General features: G+C 40.3%; 1 protein-coding gene across 2 annotated transcripts in view; it reads left to right on the top strand.

Annotated features, from left to right (window-relative positions):
- Positions 1-12108, top strand: part of ZRANB3 (zinc finger RANBP2-type containing 3) — a 240023-nt gene that overhangs the window by 217977 nt on the left and 9938 nt on the right. For both annotated transcript variants that reach the window (XM_058548870.1, XM_058548871.1), the window contains 3 exons: positions 3559-3650; positions 6614-6715; positions 7893-8035. In XM_058548870.1, coding sequence (XP_058404853.1) covers positions 3559-3650; positions 6614-6715; positions 7893-8035 — 337 coding nt within the window. The remainder of the gene's footprint in view (positions 1-3558; positions 3651-6613; positions 6716-7892; positions 8036-12108) is intronic.

Below are 12108 nucleotides of genomic sequence, written 5' to 3'. Positions count from 1 at the left end.
CACACAATACTGTTAGTAGATTTGTGATTACTACCTTATTCCAGGTTTGTTGTATTCCCATTTATGTTAAAAATAGCAACCATTTGTAACCACATACTTAAACCACAGATGGCAGGAAGAGCAGAGCTGTTGGCATTCAGACATGACACAGAGAGCAGGACCAATACATAACTGCACATGCTGCCCCCAGGCCTGTTGCCCAGCCTCAACCAAGCCTGGCTCATTCACACACTGAGGGGCTGGTTTCGATATTTGGGAGGTTCTTTTGGACAAAATTGTAAGATTGACAGATTATTAACAGCCACTTAGCAGGTCATTAATCCTCTACACATGAATTTCTTTCAAATGGCTACAATTAATTGGGATATGTTAAATTTAGGGGTTTGTTTTTTTTTTAAGGAAATGTTTTTAAGGAACATAATTTCAAGACTGTATGAATCATGACTGCACTTGGAGCCAACCATGTAGTGTTTCGGATTTATTTACTTCTTGGTTGATTCCATTCATTATTTATAGCTGTGATGGTTGGCAAATACCAGCCTGTATGTCATACATCACTATCTTTATGGGCCAGCTGGCAAAAGATTGTGAGTACTTTTGAATACTTTCCTTGTTACTCAGTTAGTGACCATAGTAACCCACAGATTGATGTTTTTATTATAACAACCCAAAATGGTCGAGATGGACTGTTGAAGTTTTTCTTCTAAATCAGTTGCTATTAAACATAGATATAATTTGGAGTCAGATTCATAGCTTTAAAATGAAATGTTCATTGAAAAATTTCTGAGCTCAGGGTATTTTCCTTTCGTCTTCCCTCAGCCTTCCTTCCCTGTCATTCCTCAAGATCTTCCCAAAGAATGTCTCAGAATGGATCCTGTTTGGGTCTGTTAATTTTAACAGAGTTTAAGTAGACAGTGTAGACTCAGGTGGGGTATAGCTTTTATGTCTCTAGTTTCCTTGTTTCTGCTGTGACAGTCTCTCAAGTGCTGCTGAAGCTCTTGTAGGACAGCATACGGCTCAGTGCACTAAACATCAGACCCAGAACCAACAGCTGGCAATTGTCATCAACTGGGCCATGAGTCTCTTCATCTGTGGCCAGGAAATACTGGCTTGTTAGTTATAAATTGGTCCCTTGATGAAGACATACATTAGCTTTACTTACAAATAATTTTCAAAAATCACCAGACTTTTAGAAATTCTGTTCTGCCAGTGAAATTTGCATTGGCCTCATCCACTCCAGACAATGCCAGCATTCCCCCCATGCATAGCCCCTCTTCCTTTTTCGACTTCTCAGATCACTGGGCTCAGAACTCCATACAAGGGATATGCTTCACATCTCCCCACTAACATGATTTCCATGAAAAACAAACAGAAGGAAGAGGAGGCACACCACGTTAAAATGTTTATTCTACCCTCATATGCTCTTTTAGAACTAGAGTGGTATGTACTATGCTGGAACTGTAATTTTTTTTTTTTAATTTTATTTATTTAGTTAGTTTTTCCCCCAAAGCCCCAGTAGATAGTTGTATGTCATAGTTGCACATCCTTCTAGTTGCTGTATGTGGGACGGGGCCTCAGCATGGCCGGAGAAGCGGTACGTCGGTGCCCGCCCGGGATCCGAACCCGGGCCGCCAGCAGTGGAGCGCACGCACTTAACCCCTAAGCCACTGGGCTGGCCCTGTAATTTTGTTCTGACTAGAATTCTAGAGGTCTGGAAGGATGGCTGTATCTTCAAAAGATGCATCATCTATAGCCTCAAACCATTAAATTACACTTCATAGAAACAATGAAAAGAGAGATGTGTAACCCAATGTAACTGCTAGCTACCAAGAATATCAGCTGATTTGGAATTGTTCCTATAATGCTTTTTATCAAAGAATGACTTCTGATCTTTAAGCATTAATGCATTAACCATAGTTCTCCAAATCTGAAGACACAAAGATGATGAGATGCACTTATTTTATATGCATTAAGAAAGAAAAAAACCTCTGCCTATTAAACTATGACATGATACTTTAATTATAGACCACACCAGGTCAGACCACCCTCTGTTGCCTTGATGTTTCTTTCATTTGTTCTGAGGGATTGGGCAGTTTCTGCTGCCTTTAGTTGCTTTGCTTGGCATGTAATAGGCAACCTTTTTGCACATCTCAGTATCTAAATGTAAGACAGCTTCCTTTATTTGCAGGGATCTCCTTCCCTTAGACCTCTTGAAGCACTGGGTTATTCCTTTGCAAGAATATAAAAAATTTTCGTTATTCCTCCAATGATACATTTGCTTCTTTAATATCATATCAAATTTATGCTCTCATGCTCTGTATCCAATTTTTTTTTTTTTGGTATACATGGTAACTTTTCATTTCAATACAAATCATAGTGAAACATTTGAACACATTTTAATGATAATTAAACTCAACACGTGTAGTGACAACAGTGCACATACCTCAAGTGTAGTGTTGAAGTGTCAACAGTATTGTAGTTATGAGTAAGCTCACGCGTGCTCAGGCAATGACAACTGCTTCACAGCTGCCGCCTGGCCAGTAATGATTGTGAAATGCCGTGATTATTGACTGTAAGACATGCCAGTTGCAGAGGTGTTAAAGTATGGGAAAAAAGTGTACATTGTTAAATTTATGAAATATGGGAATAATCCACAAACCAAATTTGTAAAGTGACCAATGGCTTGATTAGAAAAAAACAAATATGATGACATTGCCAAGTAGAATGGCAAACAAATCATAGAATTTTAGATCTGGGAAAGTGCTTGAAAAGGTCACTAAGGAACTGCAGCCGAGGTTAAGAGCACAGGCTCGAGCCGGATTACTGGGCCCAAGTCCTCATACCTGTGGTGTGGCCTTGGGCGAGTCAATGCGCCTCAGCTCCCTCCTTTGGAAAACGTGCTACTTATTTCTGAGAGGTGTTAATATATGTGCTTAGAACAGTGCCTGGCACATTGTAAGTGCCTGAAAAGTAATAACTGTAATTATCATTTAAAGCTGTTTTGATAACCCTCTCTCTCCTGTAGAATTCATTGGTCAGTGGGACTGAGGAAGGAATAAATAAAAAGAGATTATCAGAAAAGAAGCTTGTCCACTCATTTCCTTTGTGGATGTGAGACACCTGGTCCCAGGGAATCAGGGTTTAAGTGGCCCTGATGTAGCTGTACTGCTGCTGATGATTAAAATGGTGCTCACTCAGTCCAGCTTACATCCACTCCAGCAAAAGTCTCGATGTGAGACCCCTTCAAGACCAATAACTCTCGGTAGTAGGAAATTCTCCATTATGCCTAACTCATGTCTTTTCAGCTAATTCTGAATTTGTTTCTTTCTTGTTGAGTCATTAGCAAAAGTACAAAGCAACTGGTTCCCATGCAAGCCAGTACGCTCTTAGATGGCCTACCATGGTGGTTTATTTCAAGCCCAGATACATGTTCTTTGTCAAATATGTTGATAAATTTGATACAGCTATTTCATCATTCTAACCTGTAGAAGATTAAAATAAGCTATTTTGGACTAAGAGTAGATAAGCCTTCAGATTCTCTTTTCTCTTCTTCTTTAGAACAGTTGAAGAGTTCAGACACTTGGCCAGTGTACGACACCATAATGTTTTGTGCAAGTAAGAATACTGACCGGATCCACCTCTATAGTAAGGTAGGCATCGTGTGGATTCTGTAGCTGGAAACATACAAAAGCCTTTCTTTTTTCATGTTTCAGTGGAGATATTTAATTTTATTAACAAAGAGATTGGCATCTAGTTCTTTTCCTCCTTAAAGCTAATTCTCAAATTCCTATGTTAAATCTGAAGACAAAGAGAAGCAAACAGCATAGCAGTGAAGAACACAGACCTCAGGGCCCGAGTGCCTCGGTTCAAATCTGTTACTCACTGTGCAGTCTTGGACACATTACTTCCTGCTCTGTGCTTCAGTTTCCTCAACTGTAAAATGTGGAGAGGAGTTGCTGCAAGGATAAATGGGCTAATTCCTGTAAAGCACTTAGCATAGAGCCTAGCCATAAGGAACTGTCAGTAGATGTTCGCTCCTGCACCGATCATGTGTAGCAGCAGCAGCAGTAGCGTCTTTATGGAAGCCTGAGCCTGCCCATCCATGTTGAGTAAACCCTATGAAGCTTTGATAATATCATCTCTCAGATTCCTGCCATAGCCTAGGTTAGTGGTATGCAAACTTTTTAGTGTTAGGACCTCTTTACACTCCTAAATTGGTTGAGGACCCCAAAACAAACATTTTGTTTATGTGGGTTACATCTACTGATATTTACTGTACTTGAAATTAAAATGGAAACACTTAAAAATATTCATTTATTAATTTATTTGAGTAGAAATAATGTAAATATACATATTTATATCAATAGCATATTTTTATAAAAAATAATATTTTCTAAAACAAAATATTTAGTGAGAAGAGTGGCATTGTTTTACATTTTTAGCAATTTTCCCTAAAGTCTTAATAGAAGACAGTGGGATTCTCATATTTGCCTATGCATCGAAAACTTCACCGTACATTCATGACAGAATGAGAGTGAAAAAGGCAAATCTTGTTTTACTATTATTATGAAAACACTTTTGATTTTGTGGATCCCCTGAAAGGATCTTGGGGACCATGTGAGAATTTTGGCAAAATAAACTAGTGTGAGCATTTGAGGAAAAATTTGCTGTGATTATGGATACTTTTGTTTGATCTACAGTTTCAAATTTCTAATCTATATAAGTATAATAAAATAATATTTGTAACTTTTTAAACTCATGGGCCATTCTATTGCAAGAATGCCTTTTTTTAAGGATAGCTTATGTTGGAGCTGCCCAAACTCAGTTACATGTTTTCTACTAAACCAGATATAGTTATAGACAGATGATGTACCATGTAATAATTTTCAGTTCTAACTGAAGATCAGAAGAGATTGCTAGAAGATTAGGAGATGGCTAGGATTATGAATACTAAAAGCCCTAAGCAGCCTCCATTATGGGACCACAACCTCTATCATGGACCACAGCCAAGAAACAGACACCAAGAATGAAGCCAGGCAGTCAATAATGCGCCTCTTAGAGGCTTGGACCCCAGTCCACCATGTGGAACCTCTAGACGTGGGGAAGCACCAGGGACTCCTCTGCTCATCTAGAGGCAGGTGTCAGTGCCTGAGCCACCCTCCTCCATGTGGGGGGAGCTCCAGGCCATGCTTCCCAGACCATCACGTGAGAGTAACAGAGAACTGGTCCCCAGATGGGTTTGAAGGTCAAGAAGCCAAAAGGCGGACGCTAGGCACAGCACACCATAGGAATTCAATAGCCCTTAAACTCTTTGAACTTTTTACTCTGTACAGTGAAAGCTCTGCATCCTAAATCATCTGATCAGTGTTTTTCCCCCTTTGGGTGGAGACAAGAGAGAAACTGCAAACTCCTGGTAGAGGGTAGAGTGTGCCTGCTGCCTAGTCAAACACAGTGACAGCCTCGCTGACTCACCTTCTGGCTCTGCCACCAGCCTACGTAGCCTGGGCCACCTCACATTCCTGACATCTCTCTTAATAGTCTCAAGTGCATTTTTATGACTATTCTAAATACTTATATGTCCCTTTATCATAAAATGTTATTCAATTGGGGCTGGCCCAGTGGTGCAAGCAGTTAAGTGCGCGCGCTCCGCTTTGGTGGCCTGGGGTTCGCCGGTTCGGATCCTGGGCGCACACCGACGCACTGCTTGGCAAGCCATGCTGTGGTGGCGTCCCGTATAAAGTGGAGGAAGATGGGCGTGGATGTTAGCCCAAGGCCAGTCTTCCTCAGCAAAAAGAGGAGGATTGGCAGATGTTAGCTCAGGGCCGATCTTCTTCACACACACAAAAAAATATGTTATTCAGTTAATTTTCTAAACATGAGACACTAAGCAGATGAAATGCAACAGGTCTTTTCACAGATATAGTCGAGTTGAGAAGAAATCTTTCCTTTTTACCTTAGAAGAGCTGAAGTAAACTCTAAAAGTAGAAATTTGGATAAAAACCGTAGTTCACTGCCTATGAGAACATCCCTTAAAGGGAAGAGCAGTACAGGTGTTTAGCATCCTGTGTCGTATTAAGAGAATAACTCTAAAGAACTGTTCATTTCAGCCAGAATCCCAAGTCTAGATCCGAGATTAGAATAACAATTGCATATCTCAACTTTTAATCTATATGTAAGCACTTTTGTGTGTTTTTTCCAAAGCGATGGTGAGAACTGTAACATTTCTTTTTGGCTGAGAGAATTAGAATATGGGTTCAACTGTTGTTGATACAATAGATTTTTATAAGCCGAGATTCTTCTTCCCCTTTATAAAAGAAATACTTCATGTTTAAACCTTGTGTTTGATTGACCACACCCCTCTACATGGTATCTTTTACCCTTAAGAGTGAATGCATTGGAGGCATTCAGAGGACAGTGGAGAGCTTCGTCCCTCCTCCACTCAGCATCCTTTCAGGGGAGCTGTGTGGGTGGAATCTCGTCTAGAATGTGCCACCTCAGTTTATCTTTTAGGAGACTGGGCATTTTATGCCATAAAACAATTCTTTACTTTTAAAATAATTACTAGTGCCTACAGACAAAAGGGATTAATAATGCCTTCCTAATCTGTAATCAGGATGGAAACCAGATGAACTGTAATTTCATTCCTTTGGATATAAAATTAGACCTGTGGGAAGATTTACCAGCAAGCTTTCAGCTGAAACAAAATCGCTCCCTGGTAAGAATAGCCCTATGCATTTGTTTTAAATTAAAATTTGTTGAGTAATTTTAATGACCATTTTGAGTTTAATAAAAGCAGAGTACTTGGTGGCCTGGTGCAGAGTCACATCACTGGTTGCATTACAAGCAGTCCAGGCAGTTCCTATGAATTACCCTCGTGCTAAGAATAAATGTGAAGTCTGTTTTCTTGGCAAATGATCACACCTAGGCTTGCTGTTTCTGTGGATAGAATCATCCTCACATCATTTAATTTCTCATTCACAGGATTAGCAACTGTGATATTTGTATCTGACAGAATCACATTTTACCTTTGAAGGTTCAGTTCTGACAATGACAAATTCTGAGAGCAGTGATGAGACCGTGTTTGGTGCCTCTCCGTTCATTGTCAGAAGCACCAATGTGCAGCTGCAGGCCAGGCACCTGCCGGGGAGACGTTAATTCTGATCTGTGGCCAATTTACCTTTGCTGCTAAGAAGGGTCAATGTGTGCAGGGGCTGACCCAGCACTCAGTGTACCACTTTTTACAAGAAAACAGTGATTATATTTTTGCCCTTTGAGTGGAAATCAGACATTGCCCACGGGTCGGCTGCACCTGGCTTAAAGGAAAAGGTGGCAGTGAGCTATTTTCTCAGGTATCATCTAATCCTGATTGTCAGATTCCCAGAAAATAGCCAGTTACGTGTAATTGACTAGTGAGAGCAATGGTAACCCTAGTGAAAGTGTGCTGGATTTACTGATGGCTATTTTCCTGTGATAACTTAGGTAGTCGGGTGCAAAGTGATTCTCAGATGTTGCACTGTCACCATTGCAAGGCCTGCTGTCCCCAAGACCAGTTTTGTCTCGGCCGCTGGTGGGATATGTTCCGGGCCTCTTTTGGTCTCACTGAGCACGTTATTGCTGTTGGTCCCTCTGTGCATTAAGGACATGCTGCCTGCCCTGAAATATGCCTTTAGAGCCTTTGGACTGAAAGAGACCTCTGCAGAATTGGCCACAGACAGTTCATAATAAAGATGTGAAAATGCATCAAATTGGAGAAAGCCTTAAATTGTGAAACTCAAAAGCCTATTTGGGGGATATAATAAAACATCAGTTTTCTGATGTTATAAGTAGCTTCACTTTCAAAGGAAGATGCCTGGTGAGCTGTTCACTCTTTTCATTGTCTCATTTTCTGCTAGATTTTGAGGTTTGTTCGAGAATGGAGTAGTCTAACTGCCATAAAGCAAAGGATAATCAGGAGAAGCGGGCAGCGGTTCTGCAGCCCGGTTCTTGCCCTGGAAGAGATCACAAAGCAACAAACCAGACAAAATAGTACCAAAAGGTATGAGTTGTCTTTCTTTTTTTATTTTGTATTTTATTACTTGTCATGGTTATTTCTACAGGAGAGTCTGAGGCATTTTATGTAACCACTAATGATATCCTGATGAGTTAAGAGAAAATTATACATAAAATGACAGCTTATTTTATAGCAACATAATTAGATATTTTGTGGATTTGATCAGATCTGCTGGAAAAGGTCAGGTTGTCTAGATCTTGCTCACCATGAGTCCTACTCATCAGGAGAGTGCCCTTGGGTCCCATCTGCCCTGCACTCCTGGGGTGTGAATCTTGGGTGCCATGCAGCAGGGGAGCTGGTTCTGTTTGATGCACCAACACGTAAGTAGTGAGAGGTAACTGTTATTGTGCCCATGGTTGGCAACAAAATAAAAGGAAAGGCTAAGTGTCTCGTGTTTGTAACTGTTTTGCCTTTATCATTACAGGTCTCTTCCTAATCTCTGTACACTTACTTTCCTTTTTTGGCATCATAATCATCTTTGCCTCACTCAGGTATCCCCTTCGTAATCTCAAATCCCCATTCTCTGTAGACTCTTTTCTCAGCACGAAGCAAAGATTCTCAGGAAAGGCAGTCGGCTGTTCTGTTGCCCAACTCTTGCTGTAGAAGAGATCGCAAAGCACCAGACCAGACAGCCACATGGGCAGAAGAAGCCCCTGTAGCTCTTGCTGTCTCCATACACCTGTAATCTCTCTTCATCCTCACATCCCATCATTTTATGATCTCTAGCCTCTTGCATACACACAGATGAAAAAAATCCATCAATGGCATGTGAGGGGATGTGGTTTATCAAATAAATTATATCCTCATACAGTGAAAAATCTCTTCAGCTGTTTCAAAATATGGCATATGGTATACTTATATGTGAGAACAAGGAATGATACTTGTGATAAGTTATTAAGGGTAAAAATAAGTATAAAAAAGGATGGAGACACAAATGTATGTAATTGCTGTTATTGACATAGAAAGTATCTGGAAGAATACCTTATAAACTCTTACTAGAGGTTTTGCTAGGACAGTGGTTCTCAACTGGGAGCAATTTTACCCCCGAAGGTGGCAATGTTAGGAGACATTTTAGTTTGCTATGATTAGAGGATATAATTGGGGAACATCTAGTGGCTAGAGGCCTGGGATACTGCTAACTATCCTACAATGAACAGGACTGCACTCCCAAACAAAGAATTATCTGTTTCAAAATGTCAAATAATGATAAATTGTCAATAATGTCACTGTTGAGAAATCTTGCTCTACACCATAAGATTGGGGGATTTGTGGAGATGGTAGGGACTTTATACTTTATGCCAGAATCACAAATTCATATGACTAAAAACAAAGCAGGAACCATAAATGAATGAATGAGCAGGTATAAAACTAGAAAGGATGGGGTGGGGGGGTGGAACTATGGAAAATCAGAAAATGCATAACCCAACTAAAGTCATTCAAATTCAGATTTAAAAATAAAATACTGTGTGAGTCAAATAAAGCCCTTTGACTAGTTGGATTTATCCATGAGCTGCCAGTTTTGGACTCTTGCCTAAACTCTTCTGTACTGGTTCAGTTTTTTCCACAAGCATGTATTACCTTATGTAAAAAATACATTTAAAATATATGTGTGTATTTATACATATACATACACACACACACCCCTACACGTGCATAGACACCCACACATATAACAAAAAGCATGGTGCCTATTTTATTTTTCTCAACACTTCTTCCAGTCCTCTCCATTTTCTCATTTTTATAACCACAGTCTTAGTTGAAGTACTGGGCTTCTCTTTGTATGATCATAATTCCCTTCTTAACTGAATTCACAGCCCACTCCAGCCATTTCTAGACATGTCCCATTGTTTCTTATCCATCAGACAAGGATGACCACTTAAAGAACCACCTGAGAAAGATGGCTGATCAAGTGTAAAATCAAAAGCTGTAAAATCGATACAAACCAAAGTCTGACATACAGTTTTAGTTATAAAATTATATGTAGATGATATATTAAAGATAAAACTTGTGTTAACAAGCAGCAGAATCAATAATTGGATTTGTATTTTTAAGTGCTGACTCCGGCAGCAGTTGGAAGATTAGATTGAAAGGGCAAGCCTTGAAGTGGGGAGACAAGTTGTGTTAGTTTTCTATTGCTGCCATAACAAATCACCACAAACTTAGCAGCTTAAAACAAGAGAAATTTTTCTTAAAAAAAGAAAGAAAAGAAAAAAAACTCCAGAAATTTATTATATAAGTGAGAAGTCTGAGTTGACTCTACTGGTTTCTCTGCTCTGGATTTTATAAGGCTGAAATCAAGATGTCGGCCAGCTGGGCTCTTATTGATAGTCTGGGAAGAATCCATTTTCATGCTTATTCAGGTTGTTGATAGAGTTCAGTTCCTTGTGGTTGTGGGACTTAGGTTTCCTTGCTGGCTGTCAGCTGGGGGCTGCCCTTAGCTCCTAGAGGCTTCTTTCTAGTTCAAGTACATGGGCCCCTACGTCTCAGGCCAGCAATGGAGTGTCAAATCCTTCTCATGCTTGGCATCACTCCCTATCTTAAGGTCAGCTGATTAGTAACCTTAATTACATCTGCAAAGTCCCTTTACAGCATTACCTAGATGAGTGATTGACTGAATACCGGGAATCCTAGAGAGATATCTTTAAAATTCTGCCTACCACACAACTTAAAAGACTATTATAGTAGACCTGGAAAAAAAAAGATGAGAACGTATATTAAGGCATTAGCAATGGGAATGGAGGAAAGAGAATGAAGACAGGTGTTAAGAAGGTAGATCTAGAGACCTTAGTCACTGATTAGTGAGAGAGAGGGCTCCAGGGAAATTCACCTGGTAGAGCCATGAAAAGGAAACTTGCAGAGGGGAGATACTCTGAGGACGCATGCTGATTCTTGCTGTAGAACCCAAGTAAGTCTCAGTAAATTGGCATAACTGTGTCTCTCTGAAAGCAGGTGTGAAAGATGGGGCTGCACAATAGCGTTGATTGGAAGTCTATATGAGGAGCACTTAGACCCTGGATGCCTTTCCCTTCCACTGTCCTACCAGTTTACTTTCTAGAGAAACTGAACCAGAGAGGTGCCAGTCTTGAAAACACCAGGCTCCGTGGAGATGAAGGGAGAGGCATCACGTTAGAAATGGACACTCCCCAGACCCCTTTCTTTGCTCAGCTTCCAGAATACCAGCAGCCACATTTTACTTCCCAGGCAGGAGATTAGAGGATTCATCTCTGAAAAAAATGGAATGGCCCCAGAATAAAGACACATAGACACTGATTTTTAGGAATTCTCCCAAAAGCAACAGCTAGATCTCCAACCAGGTTATCCTCCAGTGATGTCCACCAGTTTGCAGGCCCCATCCAAGCTTAGAGTTTGTAGTCATCTTTTGAGTAGCTCACTCTTAAATGTGAATGGAAGCCAAGATCACCAGCCATTGTTTCAGTGCCTGAGTGAGTTGCCATTTGTCAGAGGCAGGCCTGATTCAGTTGGAGCCTTGTTGGGTTTAGGACGCCAACTATTTATCCTCTAGCCACAGCTGATCTCCAAAACAAGTCAGCAACCTAGAGCTCAGCACTGTTTTCATGGGTGTGGGCCACTTTCCAACATACACTCCTCCTGCAAAACTTGCCATCCTCCACTCGCGTCCCCATCCAGGAGTTACTTTAGTAGACGACATTCTCCCTTCCCTACTTGTCAAAATTGAGATTTATCGTAATCCTTTTGAGAGTTGGTTTACTTACATGAACTTCCTAGCAAACCTCAATAGAAAATTAAATATTGGTAACTCACAACTACATTTGAAAAGTTGTCAACAATCCGCTTTGGGATTGATTGATCTGTTTCCTGTGGTTTCCAAAAAATTGTGCTTAAACTTCTTGTAGGAAAGGTTATTTTTAGTTCTTAAATCTCTGAATAGATTTCTCAGCATCTTCTAAAGTACTGAAGTAGGTTTCTAAGCTTTTAAACATTGAATAATACCTGAGGCAAGGCTTAATATCCCCTTGCCCCTCAAAGCTAGGAAGCTTTTGAGTTCGTTTAGAATCCACTGAAATACTTTAGCAAAG

The sequence above is a fragment of the Diceros bicornis genome, chromosome 10 (genome assembly GCF_020826845.1).
Source record: "Diceros bicornis minor isolate mBicDic1 chromosome 10, mDicBic1.mat.cur, whole genome shotgun sequence".
In the NCBI taxonomy this organism is placed as follows: domain Eukaryota; kingdom Metazoa; phylum Chordata; class Mammalia; order Perissodactyla; family Rhinocerotidae; genus Diceros; species Diceros bicornis.
This window is presented reverse-complemented; position numbering and strand designations above follow the sequence as displayed.